Raw genomic sequence first — 20,221 nt, 5'->3', positions numbered from 1 at the left:
GTCACTCAGTCACCTCCATTAATGAAAACCCTGCGGGAATTAAGGAGACACTGTTCTTTGTTTCTCAGGATTTGGCTTCACCACCTGAGCAGACTGCAAAGCCTGGCCGCCCAGCCGTTACATCAGACAGGAGCCTCTTTTCCAGTGGGCTAAGGCGTCATGTGGGTGGAGAGAAGCCCTGGGCACAGGTCCAGTGGCCCCGTACCCCACCTCCTTGCTCTTCTGGCCTCACCCCCTTTGGCTGGGGTGCCTGTGGTATTCCACCAAGCTTTCTGCTGGAGAATTCTTTGCAGATCTCATCTCTCAGCAAGACAAGAAGGAAGTCAACCTCTGTGACCCTACAATCAGTTGTGCCTACTCAGTCTTACCTCCAGGATGTACCTTGTTCCAGGCGCTGATTCTGACACTATGCACGCTTAGCCTCAGACCACCCAATAACCCCACAAAGCTGACACCCTGAGCTATGCCTGCCCCCCGCTGGCCTCACGGCCCTCACCTTGCACTCCCCACGCACACAGAGGCTGAAGGCATCCTTGTAGGAGCAGCGTGTCCCATCGTGCACCATACGCTTCATGGACACCACCTCCCCGGTCTCCTTGGACTGGCAGTAGAGGTGACATCTCTCCTTGGCTGGAAGGGAAACAGTGGGGTGTTGGCGAGGCAGGCTGGCTGCACCCCTCGCTTTCCTCCCAGGTTTGCTCAAGAGAAGCACCATGCAAGGGAGAAGCTCCCTCGAGGGTCTTCTTAGGATTCTGCCCCTGGGACTGGGGCAGAAAGCGAAAGGAGGCAGGTGGCTTCAACCCCCCTGGTGTGTCTGTCTTGGAGCCTTTGACCCTGGGCTATTGCACTTGGGAAGACCTTTTCCCAACAGAGCCAGGTTGATGTTGGCGCTGATCCCAGAGACTCTGACAGCCTTTCCCTCCAGACTGCATGCCCCCTCCAAGAGGGGGACCCTGTCTGCTCTGGCACCCACTCTCTGGACTGTACGAATCGGGCCTGTGGCAGGCGCTGGGCTGGGGTAACACACACACGGGTGGAGAGAGCACAGCAGGCCTGTTTCCACCGCCCGCCCACCCCTGCCCAAGGCCCAGAAGGAACTGGAGCTATAAGTTTAAAATGCCAGGACTGGCCCTGGCAGCTACGGCGGTTAGGGTGGGCTCCACTGATAGCCTGGCATAGCCAGTGGCTTGCCCGTGGTGGCATGAGCAGCACAGGATGGTGTGAGCTGTGCCCCACCAGTGCCCCGGACCCAGCAGCTGAGCACCCGCTGGCCCTATCTCTGGGGGCTCACCATCCCGGTGCTCGTGGGGCAGCCAGTGGTGTTGGGCGTCACCGTGCTCGAAGTACAGGTCCCACTGGCGGCACTGCTCCTCGCGGAAGTCAGCCAGGGTGTCAGGACAGTCCTGGGGGTTGCACAGCTGGAAGTCATAGCCAAGGCCAGAGCAGGTGCGACCCCCGTTGGCTGGGCTGGAAAAGAAAGCGAAAGCCTTGCAGCTCGGTGCCACCAGGAGGAGAGGTATAGTCTCAGGTGTGGGGGGGGGGGCAGCTCCACAGAGTGACGGGACCCAGCCCTGCCCTGTCGCAGGAGCATTAGCTGGGCCCCAGGGCGCCCTCCCACCGCCCAGCTCCTGTCACCATGACTATGCACCAACAGTGGGATGTTGACTGGCTATTAAGGTTCTGCCATTACTGGGACATTAATCTCAAGATGGAAGAGCTGGGGGAGTCTCCTTCACAGCCGGGCAGAATCGTGCACGAAACCAGAGAATCTGAAACCGCACAATCGTGCACGAGTTCTCAACAAGGGTCAGGCATGCAGTGGACACTGGGTTCACTGGCTTTCCTCCACCTCAGAGACTCTAAGCAGTGCTCATCCACAGAGCCTGGCCTCACACACGGCAAAGATCAGAAAAGGCTCTGGCTGTGGGCCAGCAGGTGCCTCTGGCAGGCGGGGCGATGGAGTGGGGCGGACCGCACCCCCAGAGGAGCTGGGGGCCTCAGGGCTGCCATCTGCCAGGTGTGGCAGGACCCGAGGTCCTACCTGAGACTCGGGCAAAGGTCATGCTCTGTGCATGTGGCGGGGTGGTAAGTGCAGCCACATGCAGCACAGCAGAGTGGACAACAAAAGGGACTCCCCTAGGGCCCTCCTCGTGTGCCACGTTCTGGAGGAAAGTCCATGGAAAGAATGATACAAGAAATGTGTGGGGAGAGAAGAAACCTCAGTGTTGGATGGGGAGGGTGAAAAGGAGGAGCAGCTCTGAGATTCACACCAGGGCCACTGATGGGACCGCAGAGAAGGACACCAATGAGGGCACCACCGGGAGGGGGTGCAGGTGTGGGAAGCCAGTTCCCAGCGACTGTCTGGGAAACAGCAAGAAGGAGGCCTACTGACTCCAACGGAAACCGATGCTAACTTTGAACCAGAAAGTGAGCTGGAGAATTCAGGGGTGGTCGGGGAGGAAGACCAAGCAAAGAGTCAGATGCTAGACTGCCTGTGGTTTTGCAGTCACAAAGTGGGGAGAGCCGGTGACAGAGAGGGACTGGGTCCAGCGAGCAGGGCTGGCTGTGAACTGTGCAGGTGTCTTCACGCTGGCCCCAGTATTTAGGAAAGGCTGTGGAGCAGCGCAGGGAGCCACAAGGACAGACAGTCACCCTCTGGAGAATGCATGAAAGGGAGGCCTGTGGGGCCCATCTGAGGTGCTGACAAACAGGCTGTGTGGAGCCCAGGGGCTCTGAGGTGCTCTGGCCCCCCGCAGCTACCCGGGTCCCCCACTGATGGTGATGTAAACAGTTTTCATAGTTCCTGCCGAGGCATCCACGCTGTCTGACAGTCACTGATGTGGAGGGAGTGTCGGCACCAGGCAGGGGTTGGCTAATCTCCGGGCATGATAGCTTGTGTGAGCAGACAGCTCCTGTCACTGCTGCCCTGTCCCTTGCTACCACCAAGGAGGCTGGGGCAGCCAGAGGGGTAAAAATTCCCTCGAGTGCCCAGATGGAGAAGGACAGAACGTGGAGCCCCCCTCCCCAGCCTTGAACCTGTGTGAGCTCCCCCCAGGGCCGTGCCAGGAGACGGGAACTTTGCTGTCTTCACCCAGCACCCCAGGGCCTCTGAGGTTCTAACTTCCTGTCTTGTCAATCTTGAATCTCATCCCAAGGCAGGTATAGTAGCCCCAGGGGTGCTTGAAAGGAGCTGGGGATAGGGTACTTTGCACCTGACCAGGATGGGGCCTGAAGCCCTTGGGTAGGAGCTAGTCAGAAGCATGAGGTTTAGGGTTCTCCAAGCACCAGCTGGAGTTCCTGGCCCTAAGCACAGGTGACCCTGAGGTTTTGGCTTTTCCAATGCTGGACTCCAGGTCGTGGGTCCCTTCCTGACCAATGTGGACTTGACCCCTCTCCCCAGAGCCTAGATTGGTGGCCCCCTCTGGCACCCCAGGGGCCAATTCAGGGCCTGGCCAACCAGAGCAACCAAAAATGCTGCAGAGACCAGGGTCTAGACGGGCCTCAGAGACCTGCAGGGCTTAGATTTGGGGGTCACAGGCTCCTTTGAGAAGATGATGTGAAGCCAAACACCTGCCCCTGAGAAAAACACAGATGTACATAAAGTCATATGCAATTCCTGCTGAGACCATGGTAGAACCCAGAGAAGGGTGATGAGCCTAGGACTCAGGCTTAGGGTTTGGGGCCCACCCCCAAACATCGAGGGGGTCCAGGTGGGTGGAGGACGTGAGTGAAGATGGCTGGGTCTGGATGCTCCGGAAGCCATTCACCGCTAGCCTGTAGTTGGGCCTGGTGTTGCAATGAAAGCTGGAAGCTTTGAAAGTCTGAAAGCTGGAAATAAGATTCTCTCTCTTTTTTTTTACGTGAAATTCCAGATTTGTTGTATTTTCAGGAGAATTGAGATCTTTAAAATACTGAAAAGGCCAAAGAAAGAGACAAAAGCCACATGTCCCCTGGCAGCAGCAGGGCCTCCCTGGGAAGACGGAAACCTGAGTGAACTGTTGTCTACGTGGAGGGGGGCGGGATTCAGCCCACATTACTGCACGTGCACCCACAATAAACCTACAAGGTAGGCTGTCTGAGGCCCGGGGCTCACTGATGCACCCCGAGCCTCACAGAGCTGCAGGGGCCCATGGGCACATCACCATGGGTGAGGCAAGGTGGAGGAGGGCGTGAATAAGGAAGGGCACAGACCTGAGAGATCTTCACAGAGTGGGGGTATAACGGGGGAGATTCAAGGACCCTGGGGGAGGACAACACAGCACAGGGCCTTGGGTCTGCATGGGAGGCAGGAGGAGGAGCCCATTTGGGAGTGGGAGCTGGCAGACCCCAGGGGCAGCCTCCCTAGGTGATCTGTACCATACATGCCTGCAATGGCATGTCCCTGACCTTGCCTCTTGCTTGACTGCAGACAGCGGTTCCCCTGCTCAGGCTCCCAGCATCCTGGAGCCCATGAGGGCCCTCCTCCTTATGCCCATTTCCCTGTCTCTATGATACCTTACTCCATGCCCTTGACCAAGAAGGGCAGAGGAAGCTGGTGTCTAGAAGAGGGTGTGGGCCAGGTTGGGGGAATGGCCCCAGGCCAGAGAATTGGAGACCAGGTTTCCAAGCCTCTAGGCCTGGCTTGGCCACTGCAGGCTGCATGACCTTCCCCTCTAGGAGTCTCTGCTTTGTCCCATGAATGGTGAGGAGGACACCCTCTGCACAAGTGGTGTGCAGCCATAGGAACCCTGCAGGACAGGGTCAGCCAGGGAGGGGTCTTGGGGACCTCAGCTACCACACGGGAAGGCGCGAAACAACGCGGCCAACTCACTGTGGGTTGTCACACTGGCGGGTCCTGAACTTCACACCTGTGCCGCAGGTGCGTGAGCAGGAGCCGAACGGACTCCAGGCGCCCCAGTTGCCATCCCGTTTGAGAATGTCAGGCGTCAGCCAGATGCAGTGTCCTTTAAAGCAGTGCTGAAAGAAAGAAGGTCACTCCTATGACCCACCACTCCAGGGCCACTCAGACACCCCATACCTTTCTACCTGCAGTTCCTTTGAGATTGGTTTGGCTCTAGAGGTTCTGAGAGAGAGCAGACCCTACTCTCCCTAGAAAGTCAGAGCCCTATCAGGAGGTGCAGCGAGGTGAAAGACACCCTCCTCCCCCCTGACCACCGCCTTGGTCTCCCAGCCATCCTCAACATCTTGTCCAGCCTGCTGTCCCCTCCGCCAGAGCCTGCCCCACACCATGTCCCCACGTGAAGCCCACACCAGGCCCTTTCATAAAGATGCAACCGGCAGGTCAAGCCAGTGACTCCAGAGACATACAGGATCTACTTGTTTACGTACAAAAGGCAACTTCAAGGACATATAATGGAAATGAAGGTCAGTTGACAAGCTGACATGCTAAAAATTCAGGAATACAGTGAGTAGAACACTTGAGCTCAGGGAACACAAATCCACAGCATGAATCTGGTCACACCGCTCCCCAGCCTGCCACGGGGAAGACGCTTACGTAATTCAGGGCCATTTCAGGGAAAAAGATTACAAAATTTAAAATACTAAATCAGATAGGAAATGCAATACTGACTTAGGATAAGAAAAGCCATCACAAAAAGTTAAAAATTTAAAAGGGTCCAGTACCACAAACAACCGGAAGCAGAGAACAATGATTTTTTTTTCAGATTCACTGACTGTCACAACTTTTCATAACTTTTCCTGCGATTCTTTTTAGTATTTTTTTTTTGAGAGAGACGGAAACAGTGTCAGTGGGGGAGGGGCAAAGAGCAAGGGAGGGAGAGAATCCTAAGCAGGCTCCGTGTTGCCAGCACAGAGCCCCATGACAGAGCCCCATGTGGGGCTTGAACTCAGGAAACCATGAGATCACGAACTGAGCTAAAACCAAGAGGCGGACACTTAACCAACACCCAGGCGCCTCCTTTTCCTGGAATTCTGATGGCACACTCGTCCATTTCCTCTTCACAGGACACCTGGACCGCAGGTTCACGAACAGGAGCTGAACAGACCCCGGGCACCCCGGCTGTCATCCAGTTTCAAGATGTCATTTTGTAGCGGAACTGTTTTCCGTATTGAGAATAGAAAGATAACGCAGCCATGCCTCAGCACACTTTTTCCGTGAGGGCCAGTAGCTACTTTGGCTGCATGATTTCAGTTGCAACTACTCAGCTCTGCCACTGGGGCATGAACACAGCTACCGACAACAGATAAGTGAATGGACTGTGTTCTGATAAAACTCTGTTTACAAAAACAGGCAGCAAACAGAAACATCTACAGTGGACCTGTGAGGAGCCGGGTGAACTCTCTCCTCAGTAGGATAACCACGTAACTGGTGAAAATCCTTTTTTGTTTTTTAACAACCACTCAAAGTATCTGGAAATTGTTCTAAAGTCGATACAACAAATAGAGAAGTTTATTCAAGAATGTCTACTAGAGGTGCCTGGGTGGCTCAGTTGGTTGAGCGTCCCACTTCAGCTCAGGTCATGATCTCGCAGTCTGTGAGTTCGAGCCCCACATGGGGCTCTGTGCTGACCGCTTGGAGCCTGGAGCCTGCTTCGGTTTCTGTGTTTCCCTCTCTCTCTGCCCCTCCCACACTGACACTCTGTCTCTCCCATAAATAAATAAACATTAAAAAATTTAAAAATATTAAAAACAAAATAATGAAGGCCAGAGGCAGTGGTGTTAATCAAGGATGACCAGAAAAATTAGCTCTCAACAATAAAGGTGAAAAAAATATTCCCACACAAACAGCAACAGGGAGATTTCGTTGCTAGCAAGATGCCTCATAAGAAAATACTAAAGGAAGTTATTCAGGCTGAAAGCAAATGGCACCAAAGAATAATTTAAATTCTAGAAGTTTCTAGAAGAAACACAGACTACCAAAACCAACTTAATAAGATATAGAAAATCAGAACAGATGAATAACAAGCAAAGAGGTTAAATTAGTGATTTAAAACTTCTCACAAATTATAGCCCAATCCCAGATGGTTTCTCTGGTGAATTCTACCAAACATTTAAAGAAAAATTAATACCAATCCTTTAAAAACTCTTCCAAAATATAGAAGAGGAAGAAATTTCCCTATTCATTCTCTGAGGCTAGCATTAGTCTGATACCAAAATCAGACAAAGACCTTTATCTCTTATGAAAACAGATGGAAAAATCCTCAACAAAACCCTAGCAAACCAAATCTAACATCATATTAAAAGATTATACACCATGACCAAGTGACGTTTACCCAGGAATGCAGGTTTAACATCTGAAAATAAATCAGTGTAATAAATTTTTTTTTTCAACGTTTATTTATTTTTGGGACAGAGAGAGACAGAGCATGAACGGGGGAGGGGCAGAGAGAGAGGGAGACACAGAATCGGAAACAGGCTCCAGGCTCTGAGCCATCAGCCCAGAGCCTGACGCGGGGCTCGAACTCCCGGACCGCGAGATCGTGACCTGGCTGAAGTCGGACGCTTAACCGACTGCGCCACCCAGGCGCCCCAAATCAGTGTAATAAATCATATTAACAGAATAAAGAACAAACTGTATGATTGCTGCAAGACTCAAAAAAAGAAATCTGGCAATATCTAACATCCTTTCCTGAAAACACACACACACACACACACACACACACACACACACACTTGACAAGGAGCAGAAGAGAATTTCCTCAATCTGATAAAGGACATCGAGGAAATACACACAGCTAACATCATGCTTAATCATGAAGGGATGAATGCTTGCCCCGTGATCAGGAACAAGACTTCTATGGGAATTTACCACTGGCACGTTGGTTGGTAGGAGAGATGTAGGTATGGGAATGCAAGCTGGTGCAGCCACTCTGGAAACCAGTATGGAGGCTCCTCATAAAACTGAAAATAGAACTACCCTACGACCCAGCAATTGCACTACTAGGTATTTATCCAAGGGATACAGGTATGATGTTTCGAAGGGACACATGCACCCCAATGTTTATAGCAGCACTATCAACAATAGCCAAAGCATGGAAAGAGCCCAAATGTCCATCAATGGATGAATGGATAAAAAAGGTGTGGTATATATATATATATATATATACACACACACACACACACACACACACACACTGGAGTATTACTTGGAAATCAAAAAGAATGAAATCTTGCCTTTTGCAACTATGTGGATGGAACTGGAGGATATCGTGCTAAGTGAAATTAGTCAGTCAGGGAAATACAAATATATGACTTCACTCACATGAGGACTTTAAGAGACCAAACAGATGAACATAAGGGAAGGGAAGCAAAAATAATGTGAAAACAGGGAGGGGAACAAAACATAAAAGACTCTTAAATATGAAGAACAAAAGAAGGTTACTGGAGGGGTTGTGGGAGGGGAGATGGGCTAAATGGGTAAGGGGCACTAAGGAATCTACTCCTGAAATCATTGTTGCACCATATGCTAGCTAATTTGGATGTAAATTATAAAAAATAAAATAAAATAAAGACTTCTAATCAACATTGTACTGGAAGTTCTTGCCAGGACAAGTGGCCAAGAAAAAGAAACAAAAGACATCCAGACTGGAACAGAAGAAGTAAAACTATCTCTACTTGCAGATGACATGATCTTATATAAACTCCTAAAGAATCTGCTAAAAAACTATTAGATCCAATAAAGAAATTCAGTGAGATGGCAGCGCACAAGATCCATATAGAAAAATCAATTGTTATTTCCGTGAATTTTATTCTATGAATAAACTGAATGCAAAACTGAAAATCTATCTACAATAGCACCAAAAAGAAGAAAAAACCTTAGTAATAAATGGAGTCAAAGAAGTGCAAAATATGTACACTGAAAACTACAAAACACTGTTGAAATAAAGATCCAAATAAAAAGAAAGACATCCCATTTTATGGGTCAGGCTGTTAGTATGTCGACACTCTAGATTCAATGTAATCCTATCAAAATCCCTACTGGAGTTTTGCAGAAATTGAGAAACTGCTCCTAAAATTGACATGGGCATCCTCACCAACACTTGTTATTTCTTTATTTTTTTGGTTCTAGCCATTCTGACAGCTCAAAGGACTGGGAACAGCCAGAACAATCTTGAAAAAGAACAAAGTAGGGGCAACTGGGTGGCTCAGTCAGTTGAGCATCAGACTTGGCTCAGGTCATGATCTCACGGCTCATGAGTTTGAGCCCCGCATCGGGTTCACTGCTATCAGTGTGCAGCCTGCTTCAGATCTTCTGTACCTGCCACCCTCTATCCCTTCCCCACTTGTACTCTTCTCTCTCAAAAATAAATAAATCTTTAGGAAAAAAAAAAAAAGAAAAAGAACAAAGTAGGATGACTCATGCTTCCCTACTTCAAAGCTTAGTACAAAACTACAGTAATCAAGACCATGTGCCCCTCCCATAAGGAAAGACAAATCTATTGATGCAACAGAATGCACACTCCAGAAATGAGCCCTTACATGTGGTCAGTTGGTTTTCAACAAGGATGACAAGATGATTCAATGGAAAGAGAAAAGTCTCTTTGATAATGGTGCTGAGATGACTGGAAATCCATACGCAGAGAAGGATGAAATTGGATCCCTATCTCACACCTCACACAAAAAAATCAGCTGAAAATGGATCATAAACCTAAATGTGAGGACTATACTCCGAATACAACACAGAAATACATCTTCTTGACCTAACGGCAATGATTTCTTAGATACAACGCTAGAAACACAGGCAACAAAAGAAAAAAAAAACCGATACATTGGATCTCACCAATATTGAAACCTTTTGTGCCTCAAATGATACTGTCATGAAATTGAAAAGACAACCCACAAAATGGGAGAAAATGCTTGCAAATGATCCATCTGATAACCCCAATACGGGACTTGTATCCAGAATATATAAAGAACTCCTATAACTCAATAATAGAAAGATGAATAACTCAATTAGAAAATATGCAGAGGAAATGAACAGACATCTATCCCCCCAAAAGAAACACACACATATATGTGTGTGTATGTTTGTGTGTGTATATATATATATGAACAGCCACTAAGCACATGATGAAAAGATGCTCAACATCACTAGGGAAATCAAAACCACAGTAAGGGGGTGCCTGGGTGGCTCAGTCCGTCAAGCATCTGACTCTTGATTTCGGCTTAGGTCATGATCTCATGGTTTGTGGGTTGGAGCCCTGCATCAGGCTCTGTGCTGAGTGTGGAGCCTGCTTGGGATTCCCTCTCTCTCGCTCTTTCTCTCTCCCTCTGCCCCTTCCCCACTCATGCAAGCATGCACATGCTCTCTTTCTCTCTAAAAAACAAAACAAAACAAAAAAACCACAACAAAGTAACACTTCACATCCACATCCAAGAAAAACACAGAGTACAACAAGTTCCAGGGAGGATGTGGAGAAATCAGAACCCTCACAACAATGCTAGCTCAAATGTAAAAAAAGTGCAGCTGCTTTGGGAACTGGTCTGGCAGTTTTGCAAAACGTGAGACAGAGAGCTGCGGTAAGATTCAACAATTCCACCCCCAGGTACGTATCCAAGAAAAGCGACGCATCTACCCATAAGTCATACAGGAACGTTCATAGCAGCATTTCTCATAAGAGCTGAAAAGCAGAAACAATTCAGATGCCCATCGAATGATAAATGGATAAATAAAGCACAGTGTTATCTCCACAATGGATTATTAGCCACTAAAAGGAATAAAGTACGGACACACACTACAACATAGATAGACGCTACAACGCGGATGAGTCTTAGGAATGCTATACTATTAAAGAAAGCCAGGAACAAAGGACACATATTATATGAGTCCGTTTATAAGAAATGTCCAGAAGAGGCAAATCTACAGAGACAGAAAGTAGATTAGTGATTGCTCAGGACTGTGGTGGAGGCTGAGTGGAGAGGATTGAACCAGAGAGACTGCTAACCAGTACGCAGCTTCTTTGGGGAGTGACAACAATATTCTAAAATTTGATCGTGGTGATAGTTGCACAACTCTGTGAATATACAGAAAACCACGAACTGGTGATTTTAAATGTGAATCACATCTTAATGAAGCTGTTGGTGGGGGAGGGGAGGAAACCAGGTGGCAGGAAGCATGGGTCTGTGTGTGACAGCTTGCTAATCCTGGTTTGAGCAGGTTGAGGGAAATATTTTCTTTATTTTTTTTTAAAGTTTATTTATTTATTTTGAGGTGGGGAGGGGCAGAGAGAAAGGGACAGAGAGAATCTCAAACTGGCTCTGTGCTGTCAGTGCTGAGCCCCAGGTGGGGCTCGATGTCATGAACCGTGAGACCGTGACCTGAGCAGAAATCAAGAGTCCTGACACTTACTGACTGAGCTACCCAGCTCCCCTTCATTTTTAAATTATTGATAATTTAGATAAGCTATTGGTGGTGTAATGGGAACACTGAGATGATCAAATCTGGAGACACTGCTATCCAGTTTGTTTTCTGATGTGGATTTCAGGGCATTTCAAGTTTTCTCTCTCAGCCTGATTTTTTTTTTTAATTTTTTTTCAACGTTTTTTATTTATTTTGGGACAGAGAGAGACAGAGCATGAACGGGGGAGGGGCAGAGAGAGAGGGAGACACAGAATCGGAAACAGGCTCCAGGCTCTGAGCCATCAGCCCAGAGCCTGACACGGGGCTCGAACTCACGGACCGCGAGATCGTGACCTGGTCTCTCAGCCTGATTTTAAACGCTCTCTGAATTGGGAACACTCAGTAACAGTTCCTGTTGACATTCTTACTTATTGCAGGGGTAATATTCTGAGCTTCATGTTGTCTTTGATGTTGTCAACATTTCATGTCAAGTCAGAAAGAAGTTTAAATGCTTTTCCAATGTGCTCATCAAATTCACCCCTCTTCATTAACTGAATCCAGTTAATGTCAAACATTTCAAGAGCCTGTCTGTTCCTTCCCTTTGATATTTATCTCTTCCTCCTAATGAATGGCTGCTTTGGGTTTGATCTGAAACCTTTTCTTGTTACAAATAATTTTTGTGATAAAACTTTTTTTTTTAACATTTATTTATTTTTGAGAGAAAGCGACAGTGTGAACGGGACAGAGAGAGAGGGAGACACAGAATCGGAAGCAGGCTCCAGGCTCTACACTGTCAGCACAGAGCCCAATGTGGGGCTCGAACCCACGAGCCATGAGATCATGACCTGAGCTGAAGTCGGACGCTCAACCGACTGAGCCACCCAGGTTCCCCTACAGTTAAATTTTTGAAGTCGGCATTACTTCTCCTGATTTCTTTACTCCTTTTCCTCCTCTTGCCTTCTATTAATTTTTATCTGAATTTTATTTAATACATAAATTTGAAAATGACAAAAGATGGTACCTTTATGCATCTGTCCAAATCAGAAGTCTGTAATTTCTCCCTTATTTTTTTACCGAAGAGTTCCAAAACAACTTTCAAAGTTGCAGTTCAACTGGTGTATTGAAGCTTCATCAACGTTTTGAATAAACTTTCTGCATCCCATTTGCACTCAGCTTTCTCTCCTGGTCTCTGAAAATTTATTTTAGCACCTCTTATATTTTGAAATCCATATGCTGTGAGGCGTGGACAGCTTTTTAACAAGCAGACCATCTGGTTACACTTAGCCTTTTTAAAGAAACACCCAAGTTGGATCTGTGTTTAAAGGAGCCTGTCTGCAAGATAAACCTCAGAAGCAAACATAAACTATTGCCAATACGGAAGCCGTTGTGCCCTCAGGTATAGCTGAGCCACTTTTTCTGCAATGATCTGAGGGCCATGAGCTGCGTACCACGCAGATTCCACAGTGAATTGACGTGGTGGTGGCCAGAGCGTCTCTAGACGTTATTCCTGCCCCTGGACAGCTACAGTCAGTAACTTAACTGGACACGAAAGATACTGAGACCACATACACAAGCCAGTAAACAGACTTCAAATGCAATTTCTCCTTAGTCGAAGCCACGGAGCACGCATTGCCACTCTACTGCCGGTGCAAGAAGTATATCGGAGGGGAAGGGGATGTGAAAAGAGAAGTGATCTTAATTGATTACAGTTAAATTACTTCTGCAAACTTTACGAAAACACATGACCATGTGAACACATGACATCGTAAGGGGCCCAATGGAAGTATGAGGTGCTGGAGCACACGCATCCTAAGATTCATGGTGGATTCACCTCTGCTCTTCTCTCAAAACCTTCCACAGGCTCCTGCTGCTGCAGGATTCAGACTAGCTCTTTAGCCTAGCCTGGCCCTGCATGACCGGCTCCTACTCGCCCCTCCTGCCTTATTGCCCACCACCATGCCAGGCACCCAGACACTGACTGGTCTCTGGACAGACCACACTTGCTTCCCTCCCAGACTTTGCAAATGCTGCTGCTCAGGAAGCCTAACACTCCACTTCCTTCCCCCACACCCAGGGCAGCAGATGCCAAAAAGACATCCCCCTTCAGGACTGAGGCTCTTGCTCCCCCAGCCATGAAGTGTGTTGGTTGTCTGTGCTCACAGTTGAGTCCTTCTCCAGGAAATGCCCTCAGCCAAAGAGCGCTGCCTAGCCCAGAGTCATGCCTCTTTCCTGGGAATAGCCACAGCCAACCACTGGTCAAAGTTGGGCACAGGTCTGAAAGTTCAGCCCAGAGCTTTGGGTGGGGTCTGCTGAGACCCATAACGTGGCCATATTGCTATTTGATGCCTCACTCTTTCCACAGACGTGATCCTGCAGGCGTTCCCCAGGAAGATGCCCACAATGGATCTCTGTCTCAGAGTCCATTCCTAGGGAGCCATGCTGCCAACTCTGTACCCACGTCACTGCCACGCTTCCCTCCTGGTTCTCCTCTCTCAGACAAACCCATGCCTGCCTCCCCTACCCCTGTGCACATCTCTGCTTGGGAGCCTGCCTCAGCTCTTCCTTCCTTCCTTCCTTCCTTCCTTCCTTCCTTCCTTCCTTCCTTCCTCCCTTCCTTCTTCTTTCCTTTCCTTCCTTCCTCCCTTCCTCTCTCCCTCTCCCTCCTTCCTTCCTTCTCTTCCTTCCTTCCTTCCTCCCTCCCTCCCTTCCTCCCTACCTTCTTCTCTCCCTTCCTTCCTCCCTCCCTTCCTTCCCCTTTTCCTTCCTTCCTTCCTTCCTTCCCTCCTTCCTTCTCTCCCTTCCTCCCTTCCTTTTCCCTTCCTCCCTCCCTTCCTTCCTTCTCTTCCTTCTCTTCCTTCCTTCCCTTCCTTCCTTCCTTCCTTCCTCCCTTCCTTCCTTCTTCTCTTCCTTCCTTCCTTCCTTCTTCTCTCCCTTCCTTCCTCCCTCCCTTCCTTCCTTCCTTCCTTCCTCCCTCCCTCCCTCCCTTCTTCTCTCCCTTCCTTCCTTCCTTTTTCCCTTCCTTCCTTCCTCCCTCCCTCCCTTCCTTCCTCCCTCCCTCCCTTCCTTCCTCCCTTCCTTCCTTCCTTCCTTCCTCCCTCCCTCCCTTCTTCTCTTCCTTCCTTCCTTCCTTCCTTCCTCCCTTCCTTCTCTCCCTTCCTTCCTTCCTCCCTCCCTACCTTCCTCCCTACCTTCTTCTCTCCCTTCCCTCCTTCCTTTTTCCCTTCCTTCCTTCCTCCCTCCCTTCCTTCCTCTTTCCCTTCCTTCGTTTCTTCCTCCTTCCCTCCCTCCCTCCCTTCCTTCCTCTTTCCCTTCCTTCGTTTCTTCCTCCTTCCCTCCCTCCCTCCCTTCCTTCCTTCTCTCCCTTCCTTCCTTCATTTTTCCCTTCCTTCCTTCCTCCCTCCCTTCCTTCCTCTTTCCCTTCCTTCCTTTCTTCCTCCCTCCCTCCCTCCTTTCCTTCCTTCCTTCCTTCCTTCCTTCCTTCCTTCCTTCCTTCTTCTCTTCCTTCCTCCCTCCCTCCCTTCCTTCCTCCCTCCCTCCCTTCTTCTCTTCCTTCCTTCCTTCCTTTCTTCCTTCCTCCCTTCTTCTCTCCCTTCCTTCCTTCCTTTTTCCCTTCCTTCCTTCCTCCCTCCCTCCCTTCCTTCCTTCCTTACTTCCTTTTTCTCTTCCTTCCTTCCTTCCTTCCTCCCTCCCTTCCTTCCTTCTTCTTTCCTTTCCTTCCTTCCTCCCTCCCTCTCTCCCTCTCCTTCCTTCCTTCTTCTTTTCCTTCCTTCCTTCCTTCCTTCCTTCTTCTTTCCCTTCCTTCCTTCCTCCCTCCCTCTCTCCCTCTCCTTCCTTCCTTCCTTCCTTCCTTCCTTCCTTCCTTCTTCTTTCCCTTCCTTCCTTTCTCCCTCCCTCTCTCCCTCTCCTTCCTTCCTTCCTTCTTCTTTCCCTTCCTTCCTTTCTCCCTCCCTCTCTCCCTCTCCTTCCTTCCTTCCTTCCTTCCTTCCTTCCTTCCTTCCTTCCATAGGCTTCTCACCCTTCCTAACCTACCAAGGGACTCCCAGACCTGCCTTCATACCAGTGTGAGCCCTTGTGAGGTGAGACAGAGTCTTCCACTCTCCAGATTCTCCTTCCCAGGGTCTGGGCAAGCAGTCAAAGGCTCCACCATCATAAGGCTGGTGCACAGCTGGCAAGCCTGGGGTCAGGCAGATGTGTCTGCAGGCCACCAATGATGCTGGTCATGACCTTCCAGACCACAGTTACCTCATATCTTACCCCAAAGTGCCCCTCACTCAATCATTGAAGAGAAGGAAAGAACCCACAGAAACACTGGCTGGTGGCCCCCCAGCTGGTGGTGCAAGGTGGGGCTGGCAGGCAGGGAAGAGGGCCCAGGTAAGAAGATGCTGTGGAATGAATGTTTGCATCCTACCAAATTCTTATGTTCAAGCTTAAGCACCAATGTGATGGTATTAGACCCATCACATGACCTGGTGGTCATGAGGGTGAAGCCCCTTATGAGATTGGCACCTTTATAAAAAGACACTAGAAAGACTATTTCTGTCTCTGAAACGTGAGGACACAGCAAGGGCAGATGGCATTCTGCAGCTGTCGCCAGAACCTGACCCGTCTGGCATCCTGATCTCAGACTTCCAGCCTCCAGAACTGGGAGAGACAAATGTTGGCTGTTGAATCCCCCAGTCTATGGCATTTTTGTTACAGCACCCTGAGCTGACTCAGACACAGAGGGAGTGAGGGCTCCTGGCATCTCTAAAGGCTGTGACTGGGGTCCAACTTCCAAGTCACTGCTGGTCAAGGGCACCAAGGACCAGGAGGATGGAGGAGGCCAGACAGTGGTCCCCTTGTCCCTATGGGACAAATTGGTGCCAAGTCTGGAAATAGGAAGCTAGGTGGGACAAATCGGTGCCAAGTCTGGAAATAGGAAGCTGGGCTCAGGACAACTCAGAACATCCCACATTGTGATGGGCCACCTCTCCCACAAACTTGGGTCCAAATGCACAGAGGCAATACACATGCATTGTAGAGAACACGAAGCAAGGCAGAAATAAAGGAAAACTACCCTTAATTCCACCACTCAGAAGACATCCTTCCAATATTTTGTTTTATTTCCTCCTAAATGACTACGAGCATTTGACATCACCCCACGTGAACAATTTCATACTCTGATGCCTCAGTGCTATTATTTTAAAAAACATGTTTAAGGTTATTAAAATGCTTTATAAACATATGTTTAAATGCCTACAAATATTTCATACAACAGAGAGGCTGAAACATTTAAAAGCACAAAGCCACCTGTCCTGAGTGAATCCTGGGCCTGTGACAAATCCAAGGGAGCTGCTTCACAGGATAATACCGTGGAGAACACTGATGCATCCGGGCAGGGGCCAGGAATTCTGCTGGGTTGCTCTGAAAGCCTGAAAGGTAGACTGCCTATTTCAGGGAAGTGCACGGTTAGCATTTCTGAACCACTGCGGTCCTCAGCCTTCCTCTACCTGCCAGCATGTGCCAGGTGGGTACCACATGCCAGGAGCCTGTGAGGATAAGTGAGCTGGACACTTAGGTGACTTGCCCGAGAAGAGAAAGGATGCCCGAGGTCACATGGTGAGGAAGGAGACCCAGGGCTTGAACTTTTGGGTCCAGATCCTGGGCTGCCCCTGTCACTATGCCTGCCTGCCCCTTCTCAGCTGTGCAAGGGAAACATGAGGCATGACACAGGGGCATCATGGGGCCCTTACACCAGGCCCGTGTCTCTGAAACTAAATTCATGAAAACGGAGAGTGGGTGTTGCTTCCCCAAGATGCTGTGTGTCAATGTGAGAGCACTTGGAGGACTCTCTCCTGCCAACATGCTGAGGTGGGAGCCATCTTTGACCCCCCTCTGCTACAACCCTGGCTCAATCAGGGAGGGCAAGGTGAGCCCACCAGCCTGGCCTGTGGGGCAGAGGGCACCTGAAAGGACCTTCTGTGCTTGGCCTGTCTCTGCTCCAGGGCGTGCCTGTCTGGCAGCAGATTTGAGCAACGTTGCCAGCACCCTGAACAGGGCACGACAGGGACAGACTGTCACTGTAGCCTCTTGGGGAGCCATGGGTAATCACCAAGTTTTTTGTTTCCTGGATTCTGATGCTTTGACATCTGGACCCCTGCTGACCCTTAAAGGGACTGCCCCTTCCAGGATTAGCCAGTTTCTAAGGATAGTAAACAACTCACCCAGTAGCGGGATTTTTAAATGCAAACCAACCAATAATCCAGAGCTGATGACCCAAACACTTCCTCTATCAGACTCTCACATTCAAGGTCACCTTCTGTTCGAATCACCCCCCAGGGAAAGGTACTGGATGATACCAGAGGTATCAGTCCCTCCTGCCCACTGAAATTATTCACATTGACCAATCCCAAGCCTGCTTACCCTGCCTCACCTGTTCCTTTCTACAGAAACCACAGCTGCTCCCATGCTTTGCCTCCTAACCTGACCCACCCTGGTACTTCGGAGCATGGCCCCCTGGAACCCTTCCTTCGGGATCCATGACAAACAAACTGTTTCTCTGATCTCTTGGACTTCCTCCACATCAAATTTTATGTAAATACACTGTACTATGAAACACAAGTCCTCCCTGTTTCATCTGCCCTCCCTGGCCTTCCTCACCAGGCTCCCGCCCTGCACCGTCTCCCACCTGGACTGCTCCTCTCACTTTTCGGGCGTCAGTGGGGGTCATTGACTGGGAAGCCTCTCTGGGTTCCCCAACTGGCCACTCCCCAGCCCCATCCTCACTGCCTCTTCATGTTCATGGCTGACCGCCACAGACAGTAAGGTCTGAAGGAGGTGGAGGGGCAAGACACATGCAGTGAATGTGAAGGAACGAATGAATGAATGAATCTGACCAAGCAGACTGATGCTCAGGCCCACTGCCCACTTCTCTGTCAGAGGGCAACACGCTCCCCTCTCCCCTCTCAGCCAAACCCACCTCTTGATTCCATGGGAGAGCCATACACCACTGGCCCTTGCTCCTCCCCACCTTGATCCTCTCTGCTTCATCTCTCTGAGGCACGGGGCCCCGGACCCCAAGGGTGCTGTTGACATCCCCTGCCTACCCGGCCCTCACAGATTCTGACCCAGGGCAGGCTCGCTGTGAACCTAGAGGGTGGAGGGCGGGTGGTTCGTTTGTTTGCTCTCTCTAGGTCATCCCTGTGTGTGGAATGTAGGTACGGATTGTTCTGTCTCTGGGAAATGGTGGATACACAACACTGAGTAAGCAGGGGCATAATCTGGCTGTGGAGGCCAAGAGGGGACAACGTGCTTGGGATGAGCTGCTGGAGAGTGTGGACAATGAGGATCCTAGGAGGCCACACTGTGTCCTGAGCCTAAGCTCTGTCACTCCCTGCAGGAGGGGGGGGTGGTGGTGGTGCTGGGGCCAGAGGGAAAGGGACAGCTGAACACTTCACAGCCATGCCTCCCCATCCCTGAGATGTCCTGCTATTTCTCCAATGAGGCCAGACTTCTGCCTGCACCCTCCTCACTCCCCTGTTTTGCAGGAAAGGGGAAGGTAAGGGAGGGCTGCCTCCCAAATAAAAAATTACATGCAATAATGACTAAGACTGCAACATACAAACACACACAGGCAGAGGAGTGTGATAGGTCCCAGGAGGTGCGCCTGCCTCTTCCTGTGTCCCTGCACCCACCCCCTCCACACACACCAAGAATCCCTGATGTGGGTCAGTTTTCCCTGTGCTCTTGTGAACCAGGGTGGGCTGACCCCAGCCCCAGCTCTGCCCTGGATGCCTTCAGCATTGCTCTGTTATTTAACAAACAGAATGTAATGTTATTTACTGGGCTAAACGAACCAGGGTCCCACCACCTAAAATGAAGGAAGGGCAGTGGCCAGGTCAGTGGTTTCTGTGAGGAGGAGCGCTTTGGCCACATCTGGGCACCTTCCTTACCAGACATCACCTCCCCTCACCCTCCTCACAAGAAAAGGGGGGCCGACTGGCTGGAAGTGCAGGCATTCTCTGGCCCATGTTTCTCCCAGCGGCTGGGGGGTCCTGTGGGGTAAAAGCCTGTGCAGGGCTGCCTCCCACCACATCCACCTTCTCTCTGTGCAGGGTGGACGGGTCGAAAGTAAGGACACGGATGGGGCAGGAAGCCATGCTAGCTAGTCTCAGCCCCCAGCTCAGTGTTTACAAAGCTGGTCATAAGGGATGTGGCAAATGCTCCTGGGCCCATGTTCCCTCCACTGAGCTCCTGTGCAGGAGGAGGGCTATGTGGTCAGTTCTGGCTTTACGAGATCCCTGGCGTATTACTAACAACAACCCACCTCGAACTTCTAACAGCTCGTGAAGTCTGGGGGCATTGCCAAATCACCTGGGCGCACTCTTACAAATCACCAGTTCCCACCCTAACATAACACCAGCATTCTTCACAGAGCTAGAACAAACAATCCTAAAATTTGTATGGCACCAGAAAAGACCCTGAATAGCCAAAGCAATCCTGAAAAAGAACACCAAAGTTGGAGTATCACAATTCCAGACTTCAAGCTGTATTACAAAGCTGTAATCATTAAGACAGTATGGTACTGGCACAAAAACACTTAGCTCAATGGAACAGAACAGAGAACCCAGAAATGGACCCACAAACGTATGGCCAACTAACCTTTGACAAAGCAGGAAAGAATATCCAATGGGGAAAAGAGAGTCTCTTGAGCAAATGGGGTTGGGAAAACAGTGTGGACGTTCCTCAAAAAATTAAAACTAGACCTACCCTACAACCCAGTAATTGCACTACTAGGTATTTATCAAAAGGATAGAAAAATGCTGATTCAAAGGGGCACATGCACCCCAATGTTTATAGCAGCACTATCAACAATAGCCAAAGTATGGAAACAGCCCAAATGCCCAATGACTGATGAATGGATAAAGAAGATGTGGTATATAT

General features: G+C 49.7%; 1 protein-coding gene across 1 annotated transcript in view; it reads right to left on the bottom strand.

Moving 5' to 3' along the window:
* ADAMTS2 (ADAM metallopeptidase with thrombospondin type 1 motif 2) overlaps positions 1-20,221 on the bottom strand; it is a 245,032-nt gene that overhangs the window by 24,394 nt on the left and 200,417 nt on the right. Inside the window, exons 11-13 of the mRNA XM_047083060.1 lie at positions 4,811-4,956; positions 1,292-1,467; positions 497-630 (exon numbers count right to left, since the gene is read on the bottom strand). Of these exons, the coding sequence (XP_046939016.1) occupies positions 497-630; positions 1,292-1,467; positions 4,811-4,956 (456 nt within the window). The remainder of the gene's footprint in view (positions 1-496; positions 631-1,291; positions 1,468-4,810; positions 4,957-20,221) is intronic.

Source organism: Lynx rufus, unplaced genomic scaffold, assembly GCF_022079265.1.
Source record: "Lynx rufus isolate CCGP_SWC_20201006 ecotype Redwood Valley unplaced genomic scaffold, mLynRuf1.p SCAF_1, whole genome shotgun sequence".
NCBI lineage: Eukaryota > Metazoa > Chordata > Mammalia > Carnivora > Felidae > Lynx > Lynx rufus.
Note: the sequence above shows the minus strand (reverse complement) of the source record. Positions and strands in the feature narration are given on the sequence as shown.